The 26,276-nt window shown below is 47.2% G+C and overlaps 1 protein-coding gene across 1 annotated transcript; it reads right to left on the bottom strand.

Annotated features, from left to right (window-relative positions):
* Positions 1-3,396: 3,396 nt before the first annotated feature.
* On the bottom strand, positions 3,397-24,994 carry LOC137656125 (pre-mRNA-splicing factor 18-like). The gene is made up of 2 exons (XM_068390304.1): positions 24,846-24,994; positions 3,397-4,710 (listed from the first exon to the last, which is right to left on the bottom strand). Exon 2 carries the CDS (start codon positions 4,702-4,704, stop codon positions 3,658-3,660), a length of 1,047 nt encoding a protein of 348 aa, XP_068246405.1. The 5' UTR covers positions 4,705-4,710; positions 24,846-24,994; the 3' UTR covers positions 3,397-3,657.
* Positions 24,995-26,276: the final 1,282 nt, after the last annotated feature.

Here is a 26,276-nt window from a genome sequence, read left to right as displayed (position 1 = left end):
GAGAGTAGCATAACATCAACGTGCGACTGGCAACCCACACTGGGTCGCACCGGTGGAGGAACCATCTCAACTGGCGGACGTGAGTAGGATACCTCAGCGTCAACAGGGCGTACAACCAACCGGTAGGAAGGTCGTTGGCAAGAAGGGTCTTCTCCGTAAAAAATCCTCTATCAAGGACTAAGCTTGGACTGCATGTCTTGCAACAAAGCCCAAGGTCTATGGGAGCAGGTGTGGCAACAGACGGGGTTAGCGACTGAAGCGGAACCATTTACCCTCCCTGGAAGCATGTTATGCTTAAATAAAAGTCCATAGGAGGCTAAGCAGCTTAAGGCTCCTCTCCAAATGACAGAGTCCTCAAGGGAATATCAGAAGGAGGGAGAACAGCACTTTCTCATCTACAGGAACCATATCCGAGAAAAGCTAGGTTCTCTCAGTGAGGGTTTCACTGGTGCAAAAGCAGCAGACCAGAAGGCAACGTTATGAAACTGCTTGACAGTCTGTGAACTGTCAAAAACTGAACTGTCAACCACAACAGGAGCGTGAGGACATACAGCACTGGTGTATAAGTAGCAGACCAGAAGGCAACGTCATGTAACTGTATGACAGTCTGTGAGTTGGCAACAACCAAAGTTGTGTGGGGAAGCCTCAACTCCTGACTGACTAGTTTGCTGCTGGCGAGTGGCGGTAACCACAGTGTGTTGCGGAGGCTGACACACCGTGTCAAAACACGGCAGCTTGTGGTAGCTCACGCACGGCCACGGAGTGCTCTGTGTGTGGGAGTCATCATACATCTGGCAGGGTTGACTGTGCATGGGTGGAGGAGCTCTCACAACAAGAGTGTGAGAGCAGGAAACCATGCCGGGCGCACAACCGTGGGAGGTGTAGGCCCACGGGTGCATCGTCAACCTTCTCCGCAGTCGGAGTGTGGGAGCTGGCAACAACAAAAGCAGAGTGCTGGTGCGTGGGAGGGGCTGCGGTGGGTTGAGGAGCATGCGGTATGGTATGCGGAGCATGCTGTAAGATATGCGGCTCATGCTGCATGGTATGCGGAGCATGCTGTAAGGTATGCAGAGCATGCTGCATGGGCTGCGGAGAATGCCGCATAGTGCTGGAACCCGGCAGCTCTACAGAACCTTCCCACTGCTGATGCGGTAGCTCACGCATGTTAGCAGATGGTGTAGCAAGAACATGCGTCTGGCAGGGTGGACTGCGCATCGGTGGTGGAGCTCTCACAGGAGGAGGGTGGGAGCAGGCAGCCGCAGTATCTGCTGAGCGCACAACCTCGGCGGGTTGTAGGTTAACAGGTGCATTGTCAACCTTCCAGCACGATACTCCTGCATGAAGGAGCAAGCTGAGACTGTATAGTCTGCAGCATGGACCACTAGGGTCTATGAAAGACAACAACAAACGGAGCTACTGTCCGTTGTGACTGAAGGTCTAAAACAGCTGGTGCGGCAACAGACGGAGTTACTGCCTGTTGCGGTACCACCTTGCCTCTCTTGGGAGGTGTGCAGTTGTCGTACTGCAGCGAGTCCGAACTGACCCAGTGGCTACACCTAGGCCGTTGGACTTGCGCGGAAGGGACCGACTTGCACTTAAAAGCTGCAAGATTTGGTCCATGGTTTCTGCGAGAAACCTCTTCCGCAGACGAGGAATAAATGGGCTCTCTCGTCTTTGTGTGGGTGGGGTGATCACGTCGGCAACGTGTGTAGATACACCCGAAACCACGGAGGGAAACGTCTGTTCGTCGATCAAGGCCTGTGGAACCCATAAGTCCTTCGACATTACTTCTCCCCTGGGCTTGGGAGCTTGTAAGAGGTATCGGACTAGGTGAACAACTGGCACGAACAGACGAACCCTTGAACGCAATACTGTAACACTTTGCGCATATCACTTTATCACTTTTGATTTTCTGTTTGCACTTATTTCACTGAACTCGAAACTTTAAGTGGTTTGTACCTGAAACACGCAATCCTATCCTTCATTAAAAGGTAGTAATTGCGAAAACAGTATTACAATGTAACAGAAAAACATAATGAAAGATAAAGAATTCAGTGGCTGGAAAAGAGACTAAACACTAGATCAAATAAACTACGTTTAAAATCTCTCACCGCATAAAGCCTGGGAACAAGAATAAAACTCTAGAAACGTTTTACCTTCTTCCCCTATAGCGACTAGGGAGAAGAGCAAAAAACGAGAACAACGTTACCCGTTGAACGAAACGTTTATCCTCCTCTCTCTCCCTCCGTCTCTATCTCTCTCTCTCTCTCTTGACTTAGAACCTGAGAGATGAGCCCAATTATATATATCGTTAAAACATATTATTTGTTAAAGGAAAAAAACTGAAAGGTTTCCCAAATAAAAAGTTCCTTTATTAGAATTAAAACCATTTAAGCTAAGAAAGAATGAACGAAACGCTAGAATCGGTTTACTCTTACTGCAACGTGAAACCGTGAAATACTTTCTCTCTATCGTAACGATAGAGCGCAAGTTGAACGTTCTGAACGTCAACAACTGCGGAGACTAAACAAAACGTTAGTTCAACTTTGAAAACAGTACGAGACTATCAAAGAAATTCTTTCAAAAACATTAAAATTAAAATAGCATAAATTCTTAACAGGAAAAACGATATGACGGGCTCAATGTTAATTAACTTCGGTTCCAAGTAAGGACCGCCTACTATTAGGAAAGGTCGCATATAAACAAACATAAAAATTAATTTTTATAAGTTTATAATAAATGGAAAGTTAATCGAAGAGGCCTATAAATGGCGGAGAGATATAAAATAAATCTATAACTTTGTTAAGCAAAATTACCAAAAACCTAAACACACTTCCGTCTAAGGGAAGGGTGGGTCATAAAAAGTGAAAGAGAGTCTATACTCTCTTCGACACCAACACTTCCGTCTAAGGGAAGGGTCGGCCATTTAAAAGTGAAAGAGAGTCCATACTCTCTTCGTTACCATAATAAAATCTATCCAAAACGAGTTCAAGTTTTGAAATGAAGATAAAACCCCTGCATAGCGAAAGCTCAAAACTGGAATAGTGTACTTCACCAAAAAGTTGTGAAAACAAATCCAGTTAGGGACGGCGTATTAGTAGGTCTTGCCGGAGGCACGACAGAGGAAAAATTGAGTTCTTGTTGACAAGAAGTACTTGAGTACCTACTCACAGATGGCGCTGTTGTGTACACCCCCACCTGTATAGCGATCGCTGGCGTATCCCGACCGTGGATTTCTGTCGGGCAACAGAGTTGACAGCTACATGATCATCGGGTAAGATTAATATTGAAAAAGAATGAAACACTACCATACTGCAATGAATTTAAAAAAACCCTAGTGTGTTACAGAGAACACTCAAATTTCCATTTATTCTCTAAAGGAAAATGAAACAAGTCTTCAGCAAAAATACATATACTGTAGTACAGTACATATTACATAATGGTCATGATAATCTTGAATTACCTTAAAAATAAAATTTAAAACAATTTACGTAAATGAAGAGATAGATAACAATTGACCAGGTAGGAAATCAGAAAGATTGTGAGTTAAGAAAGAAGACAGTGGAGGGCTTTTCTTTTATGTCTAACCTTGGGATGGAAAATCTCATGTAAAAACATAAAGTATGGAGATAATGATGATGATAATGAAGCAAAAAGTTACTGAGACACCGCTTGATACTCTACACACTTGGATGGGGCTGCAGAAAAATATTGCTGGCATTTTGTCATAAGACGCTTGAGTCCCTGAATGTATTTTCTCTGGGTTTCATCATTTAATACGTGAGCAACATGTTTGCTGAAAATTTTTTCTCGTCCAGTACGAGCATGAATACCCACCATAGTTACACCAATTGGCCATGGTGCATTGCCGATTGCCATTTGAAGGTAAGCATCGTTTGCCTTCACATAATCTCGATCGAGACAATGCTGAACAATTTCAATAAGACACTCCATGATGTCATCGGGTAATGATCGTTTCTTTAGATATTTAACAAGTGGCTTCAGGTAGGCCTGGGTCTGAGTGTAAGTTGCAGAATCAATTTTTCCTCGCACACTCATTTTCTCTCCTTCAGGTCTAGCGTTGTGTTTACTACCCCATAACTGTAAAATAAGTTGGACAAACTTGAGAACAACTTTACATCTCAATTCATTAGTGGCATTACCACTATTGAGATCCTTGGCCATCTCAATAACACTTTCCATTGTAATGTTTTCTCCAGAGAGCGCCACATTACGTGCTCCATCTCCATCTTCGGTTTTCAAAATTTCATTCAAATAAGCCTGATCCACACGCTCTAAAGCTTCCTGGAAATCATTACGCAAACCTCTGTTTACTTCTGGTTCTAAGATTTCGAGTCTCCTCAATCTTCGAAAAGCATCGTGGTCGCTTTCCCCAAATAATAAAATTGGTTCTTCACGTTCACGTAACCGGCGGATGACTTCAATACGTGGTAGTTCTGGAGCATCACCAAGATTTTTATTTACATTATCCTGTGATGATGAGGAGTTTCCATCTTTATTAGAGGACTCCCCCCTTCCATCACTTCCATCCTGTGACCTGTAGCCATGTCGTTGCCAGTACTCTTCAGATTGCTTTGCACTCAGATCTCCACGTTTGAAGTATTTCTTTCCACTAGTCAGGACATTGCTTTCTTCTAAGTTACGTTTCTTGTCTGCAATCTCCTTTTTCAGAAGGCTTAACATGTCTACCTAGAAAGAAAATGAAAGGGGATTATTTTTATGCTAAATTCAGTAAAAATTAATGGTCTAATTTTATCACAGCTTAAATCTTGAAGAAGATTAAAGTAAAATATATTAATGCTCCTTGATGACTTTACAAAAAGAAAGGCACTACCAAATCATGACACGCTATAGATGAAATAGTGTACTATTACAGAACACATATTGGAAACAAATTACTGAATCTTTAGAAATTTAAAGGTGGAAATGAAATCTTTACTATACAGGGTAAAATATTCAGTAAATCTTCTTTCACTCTTACAGTAAGTACTGTAATGGGAAAAAGACAAATGTGGAAGTAATTTGTAGTTTCCCTAACCATACAAACCTGAGTTCTTTATTATGGATATATGTCTCAGCGCAAGCTGGATTTAGCCATAAAAACTTTCACGCAAGGTGTCAACAACCTTCTGATAGTTGGCAGGGGTAGCGGGGAGTAAACCAGCCTCCCGCCTCACACACTCATCCAGTGAGCTCCTTTACTTTAGATTGAAGGCATGACTTCTAGGGAAAAGGTGATGGCATGACAAATATGACTAGAGTTGTATTACTTCCAAATATGACAAATTCGTAGATAATTTGTATTTTTCCTAACCATACAAACCTTAGCTATTTAAATAGAATATTACTTTTGGCTTAGCTGAAATGATTTTTAACGAGGGTTAACTACCCGCTCGCTAGTTAGCGAGGGGGTAGGGGAGGGGTAGCTAGCTATCCCTCCCCCTCTCACACACCGGTGAGTATCTTCACTTTGCTTAGAGGTAGGACTTTCTTGGGGGACAGGGCTGGCGGGCAAATTTGTTTAAATAGCTAAGGTTTGTATGGTTAGGAAAAATACAAAATAATCTACGAATTTGTCATTTGTTCCGTAACCGAAATACAAACCACGCTATTTAAATAGGGTGACTTAACCCTTACGTAGGGTGGTAAGTCCCAGCCGTACTGGCTTTGGCTTTTGCCCGGGGACTCAGTATCCGGATGAGTTAGCACCCAAGATAAGGAGTCCCTGCACCTCGCAAGTGCCTTGCTCTGCAAGGTCCGCGGCCTACATAAGTTGGTGTGTGAAGTAGTGAAGTGTGACTCGTCCTAGGATGTTGACCTGGAGTCCTTTAGATGGAATTCTAGGCTAGGACAATCCCAATATCACCTCGTCAGGGTATGGGGACGTGACAGTATTAATCTTAATACTAGGAACACAAGGAAACATGGTTTACCTGCAGTGATTTGAGGTCAGCTGTGCAGAGAACCCAGGATGCTGTTTTCCCCAAGAGAGGGGAGAATGAAGAAAAAAATAAGGGCCAGTCATACCTTTTCATTCATGCAGTCTAAAACCGGGTAACAATGCCCTCAACCTTCTGCTACTTGTCCATTAAGGAGCCTGAGGTTTAAACCAGCTGTTGTGCAGCCACCACAGGGCCGATAGAGAACGTATCGAGCCTCCTGTGGGTCACGTCTTGCAGGTAGTGGGCTGTGAAGGTCGTTTGATGCCTCCAGACCCCCGCTTGAAGAACCTGCATCACAGAGTAGTTTCTCTTGAATACCAGGGACGTAGCAATGCCCCTGACATCGTGTGCCCTAGGGCGACGTGACGGAGGAGGGTCAGGATTCAGGGAATGGTGAAAGACCCTGCGAATCCAGACAGAGATCGTGTTCTTGGTGACCCTCCTCTTCGTCCTCCCTGTGCTCACGAACAACGCTTGCACTCGAGGACGAATTGCAGCTGTTCTCTTAAGATAGAGCCTCAGACTCCTTACTGGGCACAGTAGGAGATGGTCTGGGTCATCTGTTACAGAACGGAGACCCGAGATCCGGAAGGAGTTGAACCGAGGGTCCGGCACTCCTGGATTCTCAGTCTTGGCTACAAATTCAGGGACGAATCTGAACATTACCTCCCCCCATCCCCTTGAATGGGCGATGTCATACGAGAGACCATGAAGTTCGCTGACTCACTTGGCCGAAGCCAGAGCGAGCAGGAACACCGTCTTCCAAGTCAGGTGGCGATCAGAAGCCTGGCGTAGAGGTTCGAAGGGAGGTCTCTTAAGAGACCTGAGGACTCGAACCACGTTCCATGGAGGAGGTCTCACTTCCGACTCAGGGCAGGTAAGCTCATAACTTCGTATGAGTAAAGAAAGTTCCAGCAATGAAGAAATGTCCATTCCTTTGAGCCTGAAGGCAAGACTTAAGGCTGAGCGATAGCCTTTCACTGCCGAGACTGAAAGGCGCATTTCTTCCTGCAAATAAACGAGGAACTCTGCTATTGCTGGAATAGTGGCATCGAGAGGAGAGATACCGCTTCCATGACACCAACCACAAAAGACTTTCCACTTTGCCTGGTAGACTGCTGCAGATGACTTTCGCAGGTCTCGAGACATCCTGTCCGCAAATTGTTGTGAAAAGCCTCTTTCTCTGAGGAGGTGCTGGATAGTCTCCAGGCGTGAAGTCGCAGCGACGCTACGGCTTTGTGGAAAATGTTGGCATGTGGTTGTCTGAGTAGCTCGTGTCGAGGAGGGAGTTCTCTCGGCAGTTCCGTCAGGAGTTGCAGAAGATCTGGGAACCATTCTGCATGATGCCATAGCGGAGCTACAGTATTAGAGTCATTGAAAGGTTGACCGATAGTCTGGTCTTGTTGAGTACTCTTCTCATCAGACAGAACGGGGGAAAGGCGTAGATGTCTATGTTGTCCCACCTTTGTTGGAAGGCATCTTGCCAGAGTGCCTTGGGGTCCAGCACCGGAGAGCAGTACAGCGGAAGCTTGAAATTCAAGGCTGTCGCGAACAGATCCACCGTCGGGGAACCCCACAAAGTCAGGACTTTGTTGGCTACTACACGATCCAAAGACCACTCGGTATTCACTATCTGAGTTGCTCTGCTCAGACTGTCGCCGAGCACATTCCTCTTGCCTGGAATGAAGCGAGCAGATAGTTGAATCGAGTGGACTTCGGTCCATCTCAGTATCACTTCTGCAAGATGGGATAGCTGTTGTGAAAAGGTACCTCCCTGCTTGTTGATGTAAGCCACTACCGTGGTGTTGTCGCTCATCACCACCACGGAGTGACCCGACAGGTATTGTTGGAACTGTTGAAGTGCCAGGTATACGGCCTTCATCTCTAGCAGATTTATGTGGAGGCACTTTTATGACTCTGACCACAGGCCTGAGGTCCTGTGGTTCAGAACGTGGGGACCCCACCCTTTTTTTGAGGCGTCCGAAAACAACATCAAATCCGGGGGGAGGACGAGAAGATCCACTCCCTTTCATAGGTTTTCCTCTGTCAACCACCACTGGAGGTCCATCTGTTCTGCAGGACCCATTGGGACCAAGATGTCCGGGGAATGGTGACCTTGATTCCACCGGGACTTTAGTCGCCATTGTAGGGATCTCATCCTGAGGCGACCATTTGGAACCAGAGGGGCCAGCGAGGAAAGGTGACCGAGGAGACGTAACCACGATTGGGCTGAGAGTTCTTCTCGTCTGAGGAAAGGATCTGCGACCCTTCTCAGCCTTGCTATCTTGTCGTCTGATGGGAAGGCTTTGTGGAGATTGGTGTCCAATGTCATGCCTAGATATACCAGTCGTTGAGTTGGAAGCAGAGAAGACTTCTCGAGATTTACCAAGATCCCCAGATCTCGGCGAAGTCCCAGAAGCTTGTCTCGGTGTCGAAGAAGGGTCGACTCCGAGTCTGCCAGGATCAGCCAGTCGTCCAGATAGCGGAGGAGACGGATGCTGATCCTGTGTGCCCACAAGAAATCAGTGTGAACACCCTCGTGAAAACCTGAGGTGCTGTGGAGACACCGAAGCACAGCACCTCGAACTGGTAGATCTTGTTGTCTAGGCTGAATCTCAAGTACTTCCTTGAAGATGGATGGACTGGGATCTGGAAGTACGCGTCCTTCAGATCCAGTGTACACATGAAGTCTTGTGGTCTCACTGCAAGTCTGACCATGTCCGCTGTCTCCATGCTGAACGGGGTTTGTTTGACAAACCTGTTCAGAGCTGAGAGGTTGATGACTGGTCTCCAGCTCCAGACGCCTTCTTTACAAGAGAGTCGACTAAAGAAGCCTGGGGAGCCGTCGACGACCTCCTGGAGAGCGCCCTTCTTTAACATGGTCTGGACTTCTGCCTGTAGGGCTTGGCCCCTTGCCGATCCCTTGGCAAAGGAGCTTAACGACATTGGATTCGCTTTCAGAGGAGGTAGAGATGTTATGAACGGGATGCGATATCCCTGACTGATCATGGAGATCGTCCAGGAATCGGCCCCGAGTTCCTGCCACCTGTCCGCGCAACTTTGTAGGCATCCCCCCACTAGTGGACATGCAGGGGGACTGCCAATCCTAGCGTTTGCGGCCTCGGCCGCTCCCTCTAGGATTTTTGCCTCCCCTGGAAGACTTCTTGCTGCCTTTCTTGTCTTTGATAGGAAAGAGCTGCTGCTTGAACACCGTTGCCTTCGCTGCCGCTGCCGGTTTTGTTGTCTTGGACGGGCGGGGTTGTTGAGGTGCCGGAGGTTTATAGGGCTCGGATGTAAGAGCCGTATGTAGGAAGGAGTCCTGATTGGTCTTCCTCCACCTCTCGGCTCCCCGTTCCACATCCTTAGGCTTGAACAAATTCTTCCCTAAAAGGGATGAATGTCTGAGCCTGCTAACCTCGACTGCTGGGACCTTCAAGTGGAACCTCTCTGTCACCACATCACGATGTTTCAGAATTGTGTCGGCCCACAAGTTCGAGACTTGGTGGGCCAGAAACTCATTGGTGCGTGTACCAGAGAGGACGAAGGTCTCCAGGGCCTTCCTGGTGCTCTCCTTAGAAAGGTCCTCGGATCGCAACAGGATGCCTAGAGACCTTCTCTTGGCTCAAGATCTCTAGCCGAGAAAGACACTTGCCAGCTCGAGAGTCTCTCGAGAGGGACTCCCTTGGTAAGCTCTTCCACAGAGTGGTGAACTGGAAGAGCTAAAGCAGACTCCTCAGTGATCTCAAAGTACCTCCTCTGCTGAACTCGAGGAGGCGGGAGGAGTTTGTTGCCAGCCGTGGAACGGTTGGAGGAGGCGAGCTCGGAGAGCTGGGCCTCGACCTTATCCCTGGCACTCTTCACCCCTTGGGACCAGGGCAAAGCTGCACTGGCCTTAGAGGGTTTCTGAATGCCAAAGACTCGGTCCAGGACCGTGTCCTTGCCCTCCCGAGGAGGCATCTCAGTATCGGGAATCCTATTGAGATGCCTCATCAGGGTTAGAACTTGCCAAAAGGCATGCTCAGATTCATGGGGCTCCCCTCCTGGAGAGTTGGCAGCGAAGTCTCCCGTCCCCAATTGCTCTTCTTGGGGGGGCACATGGACATTCTCTGCGGGTCTTGAGGGTTCCGTTCAAATCCTTGAGGAGGATTTGGGGACCGTCTTGGAATCCTTCGACTCCCTCCTGGGAGAGATACAAGACTCCAATAACGACGTCCGAGGGCTCTTTTCTGGGTCCGCCCAAGACGATTCTCCGGTTCGGGGTGGGGTTTCTCACCTCGGTAGCCTCTCCTAAGAATGCAAAATTTTCGTCCGCAGGAGAGGGAGAAAACGTTTGGGGGGGGAGAAGGAGCCTTCCTCAGGGATGTCCTAGGGGCCAGCTTGGTCCTCGGAGAAGTCACCACGGGATCCACTCCTCTCTTCCTCTTCAATGGGGTCGGAGCCGCCATTGATTTGAGTCCCATTTCAGCGAAGGCGGGCTCAAGGGCCTGAACGACAGCTCTAAATAGGGACCCAAACCAAGGCTGCTTACTGAGAGTGGAACTGTCAGACACACCCTCAGAAGGGAAGGGGATCAGACGATCCTTCGGAGTGGATACTACTGCTGGACCTGCCTGAAAACAAAGGGAAGAAGAAGTTGAAGGATGGATCCAGGACCGTTCTGAAACATTCCCTCCCTCCTACAAGAGCGCTGGTCTACGCTTACGGGGGGGGGGGGGGGGGGGGGGAGAGAGAGAGAGAGAGAGAGAGAGAGAGAGAGAGAGAGAGAGAGAGAGAGAGAGAGAGAGAGATAAGGAGGATCTGGCTGCTCTCGTTCCTGCTGGTTCCCGTGAGTGCCTCTGCGGTGGCTCGCGCAGTAGCTCGCGTTGGGGATCGCGCAGGCTCTCGCGCGATGGTACCCCTTTCGAATCATGCTCGAGCGATCGATCGCGCGTGCGGGTGAGCGTTGACGTGCTGGGGAGCGATGGTGCGCAGGCGATCGATGGCACGCAGGGCACGCAGGAGAACGACTGCGATCAGGAGTGTCTGTGCGCGGGCGCACAGGCTGTTTGGAGATGGGCGAGTGCGATGGCGCGCAGGCGATGAAGGGCGCGGGCGCTCAGGAGAATGATGGCGCACATTGGCGCAATCTGGCATAATGAGAGGCACAGGAGGGCGAGGAGACTGTTCACGGGTGCGTAGGATCTCGGCGAGACCTTGGAGAGCGCGCACGTGTAGGGGAAATACCCCTCGCGCGTGGGCACGCAGGAGGGCGATCAGCAAGCGCAGGAGTCTGTGCGCGGTGGCGCGTAGGCGATCGATGGCGGGCAGGCGAAGGCTGGTGCGCAGGCGAGGTTTGATGGCGCGTAGGCGAACGCTGACGAACGGGAGTCTTCCTTCCTGCGCCCAGATCCAGAGATCATGGGCGCGTCGGCGAGAGAGGGCGCGCAGGTGAGCGCTGGCAAGCAGGAGATGATCACTGGCGAGCGCTGGCGAGCAGGAGATGATCACTGGCGAGCAGGTGAAGATCACTGGCGAGTAGGGGAAGATCGTCGACGAGTAAGAGACGATCGCTGACGAGCTGGTGATTGTGGGCGCGCAGGAGGGAGTGGGCGCACATGGCGCGCAGCAGGAGAACGATGGCGAGTCTCTGCAGAAGGTCTCTAGGGCGTTGTCTCTGAAAACACAGCAGGAGAGCGCTTGCGCCCAATTGCGCACGAGCGCGCAGGAGAACATTGGAGCACAGGGGAAACCTGGCCCTTAAGGGACTTACTCACATTGTGAGCAAGCCCCTTATGACCCGAAGGGACCGGTGCCTGTTGGATAACAGGATGAAGAGGCGCCCAACGTGCGTCATCAGCCAGGAACGAAGAAGGCAGGTCCGAAGGTCTGGTAGGAGACGGCGAACGGTCAGCAGACAGGTCCAGGGACGCAGCAGCAGCAACGGTCGAAGCCTGAAGTGGAGGATCCTCTGCGGGGGACGGTGAGGGCGAGGAGCCGAAGAGGCGCCTCCTAACTCCCTTGTGAGGAGAAGGAAGGCCCCTACGACGAAGAGGCGGACGAGCCTTACGACGAATACGACCCCGGGGGGGCAGCAGGCATGCCATCGTCGGTCCTCCGAAGAGGAGTCTCTGTTAGTGAACTCACCCGAGGGGGAGAAACACTTGCAGGAGAGACCGTTGGACTTAGTTTCCCCCCCCCCGCCCCCCGAAGGATGTTCATAGGGAGAAACTAAGCCTTCAGCTGCGTCTGGAACCACATCAGAGGTTTGACCTATCTCATCGGAGGCCCCTGCCACAACAACGTCGACGATAGACAGAGGATCAACCTCTGCTACCACCGGCGATTCTTTGACAGCAGCCCCAAACCGGATAATGTCAAACAGGGCTTCTTTGGAGGGCAAGCCCTTAAGCTCCAAGGAAGCCCAAAGCTGCAACAAATCATTATTACACACATTAGAAATATCCTCACCCGGAGTAGGAGGGGGAGCTGCCTCGCTATGGGAGGCAACGCCCTCTCCCGAACCCTGAGGTTGGTCAACAAAAGAACGGCCTACGCTACCACTCGACGGCCTTTCGGAAGAGATCGATCGAGCGGGAGCTTCGGAGAAGGTTCGGGCCACGGAAGAAGAGTCCTTGGACTTTTCTCTCTTCAAGGCAGCCCTTGAAGGAGAAATATCCCGCTTGGACTTCTTCTTCCGTCGCCGGGAAAACCTCTCCCACTGGGAGGTAGCCCACTCCCTACACTCACTGCACACATTGTCCTTATCACAACGTTGACCTCTGCAGAACGGACACAAGGTGTGAGGGTCCGTCTCGACCGAGGACATATAAGTCCCACAAGGGCGGTCAGGTAAACCAGGGCACTTCCGCATGATAAAGTAGAGAGGCCAACTTTCAAACACACAAAATGAAAGCAAAAAAATTAAGGCTGTCAATAAGCGAGGGTGAGCAAACACGTCTGACCATCACCCGAGCCAAAAGCAAAGTGAAGATACTCACCGGTGTGTGAGGGGGGGAGGGATAGCTAGCTACCCCTCCCCTACCCCCTCGCTAACTAGCGAGGGGTAGTTAACCCTTTTACCCCCAGGCTATTTGGAAATTTCCAACCCTTAACCCCCAGGGGGATATTTTTTTCCCAGCACATTTTGCAGTATATTTTTTGTAAATTGCTCTAACAGCCTTAATTTTTGTCATAGAGAGGTCAGGTTGGTATCATTCTCTCGGAAAATGCCTGAATTTTCTCAAAAAATTATCAAAAATATGAAAAAATTTTATTTTGATAATAAAATAAATTTTTGAATATACTTACCCGGTGATTATAATAGCTGCAACTCTGTTGCTCGACAGAAAACTCTAAGGTAAAATTCGCCAGCGATCGCTACACAGGTTGCAGGTGTGCCCAACAGCGCCATCTGTCGTCCAGATACCCAGTACTCAATGTAAACAAAGAACTCCATTTTCTCCTCGTTCCACTGCGTCTCTATTGGGGAGGAAGGGAGGGTCCTTTAATTTATAATCACCGGGTAAGTATATTCAAAAATTTATTTTATTATCAAAATAACATTTTTCAATATTTAACTTAGCCGGTGATTATAATAGCTGATTCACACCCAGGGGGGTGGGTAGAGACCAGCAAAATATGTTTACATTATTATGAGCTAAGAATTTTTATTTCATTTTAGAAGTTATCAAAATAACAAAAACAAAATAAATAGGTACCTGGTAAGGAAGTCGACTTGAACAATTACTCTGACTTTTTAAGTACGTCTTCCTTACGGAGCCTCGCGATCCTCTTAGGATGCTGATCGACCCCTAGGATCTGAAGTATCAAGGGTTGCAACCCATACAACAGGACCTCAACAAAACCCCTAATCTAGGCGCTTCTCAAGAAGTGACTTTGACCACCCGCCAAATCAACCAGGATGCGAAAGGCTTCTTAGCCTTCCGGACAACCCAAAAACAACAATAAAAACATTTCAAGAGAAAGATTAAAAAGGTTATGGAATTAGGGAATTGTAGTGGTTGAGCCCTCACCCACTAATGCACTCGCTGCTACGAATGGTCCCAGAGTGTAGCAGTCCTCGTAAAGAGACTGGACATCCTTAAGATAAAAAGACGCGAACACTGACTTGCTTCTCCAATAGGTTGCGTCCATTATACTTCGCAGAGATCTATTTTGTTTAGAGGCCACGGAAGTTGCGACAGCTCTAACTTCGTGTGTCCTTACCTTCAGCAAAGCTTGGTCTTCCTCACTCAGATGGGAATGAGCTTCTCGTATTAACAGTCTGATAAAATAGGATAAAGCATTCTTTGACATAGGCAAAGATGGTTTCTTAACTGAACACCATAAAGCTTCAGACAGGCCTCGTAAAGGTTTAGTTTGTTTTAAATAGAACTTAAGAGCTCTCACAGGGCATAAGACTCTTTCTAGTTCATTTCCAACCATATTCGATAAGCTTGGAATATCGAACGATTTCGGCCAAGGTCGAGAAGGTAGCTCGTTTTTGGCTAGAAAACCAAGTTGTAGAGAACATGTAGCCGTTTCAGATGAAAATCCGATGTTCTTGCTGAAGGCATGAATCTCACTGACTCTTTTAGCTGTGGCTAAGCATACCAGGAAAAGAGTCTTTAAGGTGAGATCTTTTAGGGAGGCTGATTGTAGCGGCTCGAACCTGTCTGACATGAGGAATCTTAGTACCACGTCTAAATTCTAACCAGGTGTAACCAAACGACGCTCCTTCGTGGTCTCAAAAGACTTAAGGAGGTCCTGTAGATCTTTATTGTTGGAAAGATCTAAGCCTCTGTGACGGAACACTGATGTCAACATGCTTCTGTAACCCTTGATAGTGGGAGCTGAAAGAGATCGTTCTTTCCTCAGGTATAAGAGGAAGTCAGCTATTTGAGTTACAGAGGTACTGGTCGAGGATACAGATACTGACTTGCACCAGTTTTGGAAGACTTCCCACTTCGATTGGTAGACTCTAAGGGTGGATGTTCTCCTTGCTCTAGCAATCGCTCTGGCTGCCTCCTTCGAAAAGCCTCTAGCTCTCGAGAGTCTTTCGATAGTCTGAAGGCAGTCAGACGAAGAGCGTGGAGGCCTTGGTGTACCTTCTTTACGTGTGGCTGACGTAGAAGGTCCACCCTTAGAGGAAGAGTTCTGGGAACGTCTACTAGCCATCGAAGTACCTCGGTGAACCATTCTCTCGCGGGCCAGAGGGGAGCAACTAGCGTCAACCTTGTCCCTTCGTGAGCGGTGAACTTCTGCAGTACCTTGTTGACAATCTTGAACGGAGGGAATGCATATAGGTCTAGATGTGACCAATCTAGGAGAAAGGCATCTATATGAACTGCTGCTGGGTCCGGGATTGGTGAGCAATATATTGGGAGCCTCTTGGTCATCGAGGTTGCGAAGAGATCTATGGTTGGCTGGCCCCAGGTGGCCCAAAGTCTCTTGCATACATCCTTGTGGAGGGTCCATTCTGTTGAAATGATTTGTCCCTTCCTACTGAGACAATCTGCCATGACATTCAAGTTGCCTTGGATGAACCTCGTTACTAGCGAAATGTTTAGACCTTTTGACCAGGTGAGGAGGTCCCTTGCGATCTCGTACAACGTCAGTGAGTGGGTCCCTCCTTGCTTGGAGATGTACGCCAAAGCCGTGGTGTTGTCCGAGTTCACCTCCACCACTTTGCCTTGGAGAGACTTGAAGCTTTTCAAGGCCAGATGTACTGCCAGTAGCTCCTTGCAGTTGATATGCATTGTCCTTTGACTCGAGTTCCATATTCCCGAGCATTCCCGACCGTCTAATGTCGCGCCCCAGCCTACGTCCGATGCGTCCGAGAAGAGAACGTGGTTGGGAGTCTGAACAGCCAGGGGCAGACCCTCTCTGAGGCTGATACTGTCCTTCCACCATGTCAGGCAAGACTTCATCTTCTCGGAAATGGGGATCGAGACCGCTTCTAGCGTCTTGTCCTTTTTCCAGTGAAATGCTAGGTGATATTGAAGAGGACGGAGGTGTAGTCTTCCTAATGACACGAACTGTTCCAGGGATGATAGCGTCCCTATCAGACTCATCCACTTCCTGACTGAACATCGTTCCTTCTTCAGCATGTTCTGGATGCATAACTGGGCTTGGCTTGTTCTGGGGGCGGATGGAAAAGCCCGAAAAGCTAGACTGTGAATCTCCATCCCTAAATATACAATAGTTTGGGATGGGACCACTTGTGACTTTTCCATATTGACAAGGAGACCCAATTCCTTGGTCAGATCTAGAGTCCACTTTAGATCCTTCAGACAGCGACGACTGGAAGAAGCTCTGAGAAGCCAGTCGTCCAAATAGAGGGAGGCTCGGATGTCCGCTAAATGAAGGAATTTGGCTACATTCCTCATCAGCCTCGTAAACACAAGAGGAGCTGTGCTTAGGCCAAAGCACAGGGCTTGAAACTGGTAGACAACCTTTTCGAAAACGAATCTCAGAAAAGGTTGGGAGTCCGGGTGGATGGGGACGTGGAAGTAGGCGTCCCTTAGGTCTAACGAGACCATCCAGTCTTCCCTTCTGACCGCTGCTAGAACCGACTTTGTGGTCTCCATGGAGAACGTCTGCTTTGTGACAAAGACATTCAGCGCACTGACGTCTAGCACCGGCCTCCACCCTCCTGTCTTCTTTGACACCAAGAAGAGACGGTTGTAGAATCCCGGGGTTTGATGGTCCAGGACTTTGACTACCGCTCCCTTCTCTAGTAAGAGAGACACTTCCTGTTTCAATGCTCGTCTCTTGTCTTCCTCTCTGTACCTGGGAGAGAGATCGATGGGAGACGTTGCTAGAGGGGGTTTTCGTACAAACGGGATCTTGTACCCCTCTCTGAGCAACTTCACAGATTGTGCATCTGCGCCTCTCTTTTCCCAGGTCTGCCAGAAGTTCTTGAGTCTGGCTCCCACTGCTGTCTGAAGAAGCTGGCAGTCAGACTCTGCCCTTAAAGGACTTGGTTCCTTTCTTCTTTCCACGTCTCCCTTCGGCACGAGCACCTCCTCTGCTTGGAGGCTCTGCCACGAAAGGGCGGAATAAAACGGGACGCTGGAGTGTCCATCCTTGGTTTAGCTGACAAGGTAGGCAAAGGGGTGGCTTTGCGAGCAGAGGACGCAACAAGATCGTGAGTATCCTTCTGTATCAAAGAAGCGGCAATCTCCTTAATCAGGTCCTCTGGAAAAAGGCACCTGGAAAGAGGAGCAAACAGAAGTTCGGATCTCTGGCATGGTGTAACTCCAGCTGAAAGGAATGAGCATAGGTTCTCACGCTTCTTAAGGACTCCGGACACAAAAGATGCAGCAAGCTCATTAGACCCATCACGTACGGCCTTGTCCATGCAGGACATAATGAGCAAGGAAGTCTCCTTCTCTGTCGGAGAGATCTTTCTGCTTAGAGCTCCTAGACACCAGTCTAAAAAGTTAAAAACCTCGAAGGCTCTAAATATACCTTTCAAAAGGTGGTCCAGGTCCGAAGATGACCAACATATCTTTGAGCGTCTCATGGCTAGGCGGCGGGGAGAGTCTACAAGACTTGAGAAGTCGCCCTGGGCAGAGGCAGGAACTCCCAAGCCGAGAACTTCTCCCGTGGCATACCAGACGCTCGATCTAGAAGAGAGTCTAGCAGGGGGAAACGTAAAGGCTGTCTTCCCTAAACTCTTTTTGGACTGCAGCCATTCTCCTATCACTCGTAAAGCTCTCTTGGACGAGCGTGCGAGGACGAGTCTAGTAAAGGCAGGAGTGGTTGACGGCATGCCTAACACAAACTCTGACGGAGGAGAGCGCGGAGCCACAGGCACAAACTGGTCCGGAAACATCTCTTTGAACAGGGCCAAAACTTTCCTAAAGTCCAAAGAGGGTTGCGTAGACTTAGGCTCGTCCAGTTCTGAATGCGGTTCATCTACGTGTGCAGCACCATCATCATCAGAAAGTCCCTCATCCGAGAACTGATGAGGGAACGGCAACGGAGTGGGTAACGGCTGGTTAGCCGAGTCCGGTCGCACGGGTGCATGCGTGACTGAGCCGGACGCAACGTCATGGAACTGCTGCCCAGTCTGTGAGCTGGCAACAACCATAGCAGCGCGGGGACGCACAGCGTCTACTCCAGACTGTCTAGACTGATGTGGGTGAGCAGTGGCAACCACACTGGGTTGCGGAGGTTGACGCACCGCGTCAAAACAAAACAACTCTGACGGTTGTTGAACCTCGCGAACGTCAACGGATACCTCCGTGCGTCGCTGAACGTCAACATGCGGCTGGCAGATCACACTGGAACGCATGGGTGGCGGAACTCTCTCAACTGGAGTGCGTGAGAAGGTTACCTCAGCGTCCCCAGGACGCACAACCGATCGTGTGGGTGGTTGTAGGCAAGGAGCTGCACTAGCTGGTGCGGCAGCAACCTTCTCCGCACGAAAGTCCTGCATAAGCGACGTTAGCTGAGACTGCATGTCTTGCAGTAAAGACCACTTAGGGTCTACAGGAGCAGGTGCGGCGACAGACGGTGTAACTGTCTGAAGCGGTACCGCTTTGCCTCTCTTAGGAGGTGAGCAATCATCGGATGACTGCAGCGAGTCCGAACTGACCCAGTGGCTACAGCTGGGCCGTTGGACTTGTGCGGAAGGGACCGACTTGCGTTTTAACGGTCGTGAGACCTTGGTCCATGGTTTCTTGCGAGAAACACCTTCCAAAGACGAGGTATAAATGGGCTCTCTCGTCTTTGTTAGGCAGGGGCGATCTTGGGTAGATACGCCCGATACCACGGAGGGAACGTCTGTTCGCTGATTAAAGCCTCTCGAACCCATTTGTCGTATGACATTGCTTCTCCCCTGGACTTGGGAGCTTGCAAGAGGTCCCGGACTAGGAGGACGACAGGCACGAACAGACGAACCCTCAAGCGCAACACTATCCACAACACTATCACTCACTTTAACACTTCCCACTGCACTTTCACACTTCAGCTCCTTCACATCCGCCATGAGCTGATTACGGTCACTAGCCAGGGACTCAACTCTCTCACCCAGAGCTTGGATGGCACGCATCATATCAGCCATCGAAGGTTCCTGAGTGCCAGAAGGGGGATTAGGAGCAACCACTACAGGGGAAGGAATAGGTTGTGGGGCATGAGAAGAGGAAATGTCAATAGAACGAGAGGAACTTCTCCTAACTCTATCTCTCTCTAGCCTACGTGTATACTTTTGGAATTTGATAAAATCGAATTCCGAAAGCCCAACGTACTCCTCACATCGATCTTCCAATTGACAGGTTTTATCCCGACAATTGGAACAAACAGTGTGAGGGTCGATAGAGGCCTTCGGAAGACGCCTTGAACAGTCCCTAGCATTGCACTTCCTAAATTTTGGGACTTGTAAAGGGTCAGCCATTTTGAATTGGTCAAAGGGGAATTCAAAAACTATCAAAAAGTCATCAACAAAGAATCCGTAATCAAAAAGAGTTCAAGGATTTGTGAAGAGAAAGTCTGCACAGCGAAAGCTCAAAACTAGAATAATGTACTTCACCAATTAGTTGTGAAAACAAATCCAGTTTAGCAACAGCGAATAAGTACGTCTTGTCGGTAGCACGACAAGAGAGAAAATTGAGTTCTTTGTTTACATTGAGTACTGGGTATCTGGACGACAGATGGCGCTGTTGGGCACACCCGCAACCTGTGTAGCGATCGCTGGCGAATTTTACCTTAGAGTTTTCTGTCGAGCAACAGAGTTGCAGCTATTATAATCACCGGCTAAGTTAAATATTGAAAAAGGGCTTCTTATACACCTTTTGACTCAGTTGTTTTGAGCCTGTAGCCCTATTCGTCAGCGATTTGAGTGGAGGTTGTTTCTTTTGTGACGGAGGTTGATAGGGCGGCGATGTCAGGACCCTGTGGAGGAGGGAGTGCTGGTTGGACTTCCTCCACCTCTCCGCCACCTGCTTGACGTCTTCCCAATCAAAAAGGGAACTCCCCTCAAAAGAGGAGTTTCTCAGCCTGGATGCCTCGGCTTGCAGGAGCTGTCGATGGAACCTCTCAATGATCAAGTCTGTCTCTTTAAGATGGTGTTTGGGCACAGGTTAACAACGTGGTGGGAGAGGAACCAGACAAAAGAAAGGTCTCCATCAACCTCCTGATGGACTCATAAGACCAGTCCTCAGATCTGATCAGGTGTCACACAGACCCTAACCAGAGATCCAGCAATAAAGTAGCCTGCAAGGCATACTTTCTCCTGGTTGATGATCTCTAAAGCCAAGCAAGAGACTGAGAGCCTTGACAATCTCTCCGAGGAAACAACCCTTGTGAGAGCCTCTATGGAGTGATCTAGAGGTAACGCCAGAAGAGACTCATAGATCACTTCATAATATTTCCTCTGCTGCACAAACAGTAGTAGGAGGAGCTTAGAAGAGGAGCCTGCTCAGATGGAGCTACAGGAGCCTGTAGCCTGAGAAATTACTTTCCTTCTGGCACTCTTCAACCCCTTTGACCAGGTCAAAGCTGCAATGGCCCTAAGGAATCTTTGAGTGCCGGAGACATGGTCCAGGACCATATCTTTTCCACACTGCGGGGCTGCCGATGAGTTTGACAGCCCATTGATGGAACTTTTGCAGGCCAAAACCTCTGCTAAAAGGCATGCTCAGACTCATTCTGTTCCGCTTCCGTGAGCTTATGGGTAGCAGTTCGAGGCAAAAGGTTGTCCTCATAACATAGTTGCTTATCCACCTCCCAGCTCTCATCCACAAGAGTCCAGGGTGGGTCAAAGTCGTCAAGGTAGGCCGTTGACATGGCATCTCTTGCACACATTCTAGAAAGTGACTTCTCTAGGCCTCTCTTGCTGAGGTGCGGAGCTCTTGCCGATAATTTAGGGATGGTAAACAAGTCTTTCGGCTCCCTCTGCTGAGGCAGGTATTCTTCCAGGAGAAAAGGCCTTGAGACAGTCTCTTTCATGAGAGGACGTTGGTCCTCTCCGGAGGGAGGAATCAGGCTGGGAGAGATGGCGTAATTTTACGTTTCTCTTTTTACCTTACCAGTGCCACACGCACCTGCAAGGGACTCCCAGACTTCTCTATGACTTTCCTCCCAATGCCTCTTCCGGGGGGAGAGAGGTTTCTCCTTAGGAGAAGGTCCTGCGAGGGATGAACCTTCGGAACTCCTCCTAGGGTCTGAAGGAGGAGGAACTAGGAAGGAGAGAAGCCACTGGGGAAATCCTCGGCATCCCACCAACTAATTACGTACTGGGAAGGGCACCGTGGCTGCCTTCCGCACTATAATAAATATTGCGCTCAGCCAGGGGGGTTGCCTACCACCTGTGGAGCTGAGAAGAGAATCCCTTGGGCAACTAGGTGCCCTAGGTCTGGGAACCTAAAAAGAAAGGTGGTTAATCACCTTACCTGCAGGTAAAAGTGACACCAGTCTAACCACCACTTGTTTTGCCGGCTGCTGGTTGCCCGAAGCACTGCTCTACTTCGGTGCCTTTCTTTGGTCGTTTACCCTGAGTCCGACGAGACTCGTGAAGGAAATCGTCACCACGTTGCTAATGTGAGGCAAGCTGATCTCCCGGTGTGAGACGATCCCTAGGGGACAGGCTCAGAATTGGAGAAGTTGGTCTCAGGGACTGATGCAAAGATTGACAGTAAGGAGACGAAGAGCGACAAGGTAGTGAGAGCCGCCTTAGCGAACGCCTAGAAGGCAATTTTGACAGGAAGACTTACAAACTTTCGATGAGAGACGGTGGCGCGTAACGGATGAGCGTCGGGGAGGGAGAAAGTGACGCTCACGTGACTGGCGAGACTGTTCTTCGTCTCGCCTAGAATGAGGGTCTCACTGTAGAAAGAGACGATCACTTGTCGCCTGGTCTCAGCAAGACAGACACAGATGGGGGGGATTCATCTAGGGGGCGGACGTAAAGGTACCACAGGAGCAGCCCTCAGGTCCAGGACAGGTACGCATGAAGCCAGAGAGAAGAAAACACACACGCTCTTTAAAGAGAAAGAAAATTAAAGAATTAATTGTAACAATCAAATGTCAGGTCAGTTTAAGGTGGGAGAGAGCTAACGTCCACACTCTACCCGAGCCAGAAGCAATGTGGGTGCTCAGCCAAGGTGTGCGAGTGAGTGGGGTAACCGGCTACCCACCACCCCTCCCGCTAACTAGCGGTTGGGGTAGTTATCCCTCGCTAAAATCTTACAGCTCATTTTTCAGCTATGCCGAACGTAATACTGCATCCCCTATAAATAGCGAAGGTTTGTATAAAGTAATGGAACATAGAAATTTTCAAAGTTTTACAGCTAGTTCAAAAGGAATGAATACGGAAGAGAGAGAAGATACATTTGCACTTGACCATAGGCAAAACTAGGTGAGCGTTTGAGCTGGAAGGTTGGTCTATTCCTCACTCTGCATGAAAGTTTTATGGCTAAATCCAGCTCACGCTGAAACATATCCATAGTAAATAATGAAGGTTTGTATTTGTTGGAACAATATGAAAGTGTGTAAGGATATGATACTCTAGATCAGGTTATATGGGGGATATCTTAGGTTAGATATACTGTATCCACTTAGTTTCCTTCTACTAATGTTTGAATAGTGACACAACTTTCTACAAACTCTTCCTAATATTTACCCAAGTATCTCTGAATGGCAGACTGGGAAAGGAATACCAGGAACTCTTTTGATGGGTTATTAGGCTACTGTACAATATATATCTTGATTTCAAGCAGAACAGGAATACACAATACAAGAAAAGTTTGAGTGCTGATCATTTTGGCATATCTCTCTGTATGATTAATGAGTGCTGGGGGAAAATAACTTGTCTTTCAACTAAAATGTGTACACTAGTACAACTGCCTAAGTCCCTTGTTTACTTCTGGGAGACTGATTATGGGTTACAGCACACACGTTATTTATGATCACTTTTCAGCTTTTTGTACGACATAATCAATAGCTGTCTGTTTTAACTTATTTGGAGCTTTTAAATTCCAGCATGACTGCTGTTACCAGAAGATGTCTCCCAAAGAAGAGTTCAATCAATATTGGTAATCTAATGTAATTTCATCTATTGTATTTTGGTAATTAAATTTATTTATACCATTCTCTATTCACCACACAGCTGAGGTTGTTCATCTAAAGGTAACAAACATCACTGGAATATTGAACCACATTATTTGTGTGCAGGGAGCATTCATTAACTCTTACCAGTTTTATATGTTCTTCCCAAGAATGTTAACTTGCGAGCCAATCAATTCATGTCGGAGTAAATGCTATTTGAAGGACGTGACATAAATTATAGGTAATTATGATACTGTACTTTACTTTCACACCAAATATGTGAAGCAAATTTTTTTTTTTTTCCAACTGGTTATCTTGTGTAATTCATCCATTTCTGACCATTAAAAGTTTTTGGTGTTCCCCCATCCCAGAACCCGAGTTTCTCACCAGGATCTTCCAAAATTATAAATTTTAAATGGGGATGGGAAAACTAAGAAATGGATAGTTTGTGCTAATATTCATGGTCGGAAATGGATGTAACACAGAGTGTACGCAGTTGGTTGGAAATAGAGGTAAAATTTCTTTTTGCTTCTCAAATAGATTTTCTTTATGGGGTAAACGTTTAACTTGGTCTGGTACATGATATTCTGAAACTAGTTTTACGATTTATGAAATATTATTATAGAGTGTTACCTTATCAGGAGTGAAGGTAGTTGGGAAGCTAACACAGGCTGGAAACTTCGTCTTAGGATAAACTAAGGAAACGGTTATCTAAGGGAGAGTCACAGAAGGGCATGGCCCCCTGGTAGCTAAGTAGGTAAGGATACGGCTCCTACGTTAGGTTAGGTGGTGTTCTTGTGTTAGTCCCTCCTTAAAAATTTGTTTTTTTCACTCATAACTCTTGGAATTTCAAAACGTCTGAAATTCGATAAATATTGGTTCGCCCATTATTTCCATTAGAACAGTTCTAAGTACCTATATATTAGTCAGGAGACAAGTGATTGGAATCGGAATCGAGAATTGAAAATATCTGAAATTGGTAAAATTATAGATATGAACGGAACAACAATTTAAGCAGATAAAAAGTTATTCCTATAGTAAATATTGTGCTTACACTGAATTTGACCATTTCAACGGCAAATAAACCAAAAACATGTCAGACCATCTAAGAACGGGGAAATTTTTTTAGAAAACTAATGAATTTTGCTCCGCCATGCGCTCACTTCCCTTGCGGAAAAAGAAAAACATCAAGCCCTTATGTTCTAGCAAGCGGTACATGCAGAGCTGCGCATGCTAACCCTATTGATTATATCTTAGATAACTGTTTCATTTGCAGTTAAAATAAGTGTCATTTTCAAAGAAAACGGGCATTTTTCTGTATGAAACACCTGTTTTTCAGTAGGAAAGCTTTTTCTGTCCAAAACTATAAAGAAACCCCGAAATTTTTCTGGTATCGGAATCGAAGAATTTTTATTGTATTTCCGAATCTGAAAACGATTATTTGGAATTTGTGGGTGTAAGTATGATAGTGGCCACATGTATGTACTATTATGGCTAACTTAGAATACGGCAGTGTACGGGGGTTGCAGGGGGGCGTTAGCCAGCCCCACGTTAGGTATGCAAGTAAGGACACGGGTTGTAGATTGGGTTAGGAGGGAAAGTTTAGGTTAGTTTATGTCTATTTTTAATTAACGCATGAGGAGCTGGCCGCTGATATACAAAGGCTCGGGAGTTTGTATGCTTGCATGTTGAATTTCTATTACTTTTCCCATCTGTAATTATAATAAAAGCAAATAGCCTTAACTTTGCCTACATAAGGGCATGGAAAGTATTGCGTCACTGTTAGCGTCTGCGGTCCGTAGGTGGCTTTCAGTAAACTTAAAACAAATCAGAATGATTTAGTAAACTTACCTCATTAGATATCTGCTACCAATAATAGATTTAAAGTTGATAATATCAGATATTTAGATAAGCATGTCTAGTTATCGTTAGAAGACGACAGGTTTGTTTTTGTTGACAATATAGGTTCCTGCAGTGTTGCCAACTGTGATAGATTGAGGTCCGAGACTTGCGGGCTGCCTATTATTATTATTATTACAATCCAAGCTACAACCCTAGTTGGAAAAGCAAGATGCTATAAGCCCGGGGGCTCCAACAGGGAAAAATAGCCCAGTGAGGGAAGGAAATAAGGAAATAAATAAATGAAGAGAACAAATTAACAATAAATCATTCTAAAATAAGAAACAACGTCAAAACAGACATGTCATATATAAACTATCAACAACATCAAAAACAAATATGTCATAAATAAACTATAAAAAGACTCATGTCCGCCTGGTCAACAAAAAAGCATTTGCTCCAACTTTGAACTTTTGAAGTTCTACTGATTCAACCACCCGATTAGGAAGATCATTCCACAACTTGGTCACAGCTGGAATAAAACTTCTAAAGTACTGCGTAGTATTGAGCCTCGTGATGGAGAAGGCCTGGCTATTAGAATTAACTGTCTGCCTAAGGCAAGAGCCCGTCTTACACAATTGTGTATTGTCTTTGCACAATGGTAAGGCAATCTGACACACACAGGTCTGAGATGCGCTAGTAAGAGTTTTCTCCCAGTATATGGATTTTGGTGATGATATACTTCGCACAAAAGATGAACGAAAAACAATAAAGTCAGTTGCAACAATGCAATTATTACAAATGTTGGATACGGGAATGTTATACAAATGGTAGTTGATTTACAGTACAATCAGGTACAATTATTGCCTAATAAACTTTCTTAACTACGGACTTGAAGAATATACTTTATCAGAATTTGTAATGATAAATAAACGAGTGATATATTATGTAAAACTACTGTAAATGTTACAATTCTAGTAGCCTCAAAATCAAGCACAAAACCTATTAGATTTGCGCTAGAAAATGCGCTATGCACAAAATACAAAATCTGTGCGCTGTTTATGATGCCAATCACTAGAACTAGAGTATTTCGCGCTAAGTTGGCAACACTGGGTTCCTGAATGTTCTATCAGATATCTCACGAAAGGTTCAGGTTCAGGTTCTGGGCTGGTTTGCCATTCGTAAGATAATTATCGTACATGTACGATTATTTTGGGTCCGGTACGATGTACGATACATACTTTGGGTATGTATAATGTATGTGTGTGTGTTTGATTAAGAAATTATGCTAAAATACCTTGAAATAAGCTATGTATGTTACTCCTTAATAATCTCGTTCAAAGTGTGTACGATAATTTTGGTTTAAAAAACGACAATTTTAAGGTCCATGTATGATAATCCAGTGGAAATAATCTGGTTCCTTCCTGGTTCCTGGTTCCTTAT

Source organism: Palaemon carinicauda, chromosome 17 (assembly GCF_036898095.1).
Source record: "Palaemon carinicauda isolate YSFRI2023 chromosome 17, ASM3689809v2, whole genome shotgun sequence".
Taxonomy (NCBI): domain Eukaryota; kingdom Metazoa; phylum Arthropoda; class Malacostraca; order Decapoda; family Palaemonidae; genus Palaemon; species Palaemon carinicauda.
Note: the sequence above shows the minus strand (reverse complement) of the source record. Positions and strands in the feature narration are given on the sequence as shown.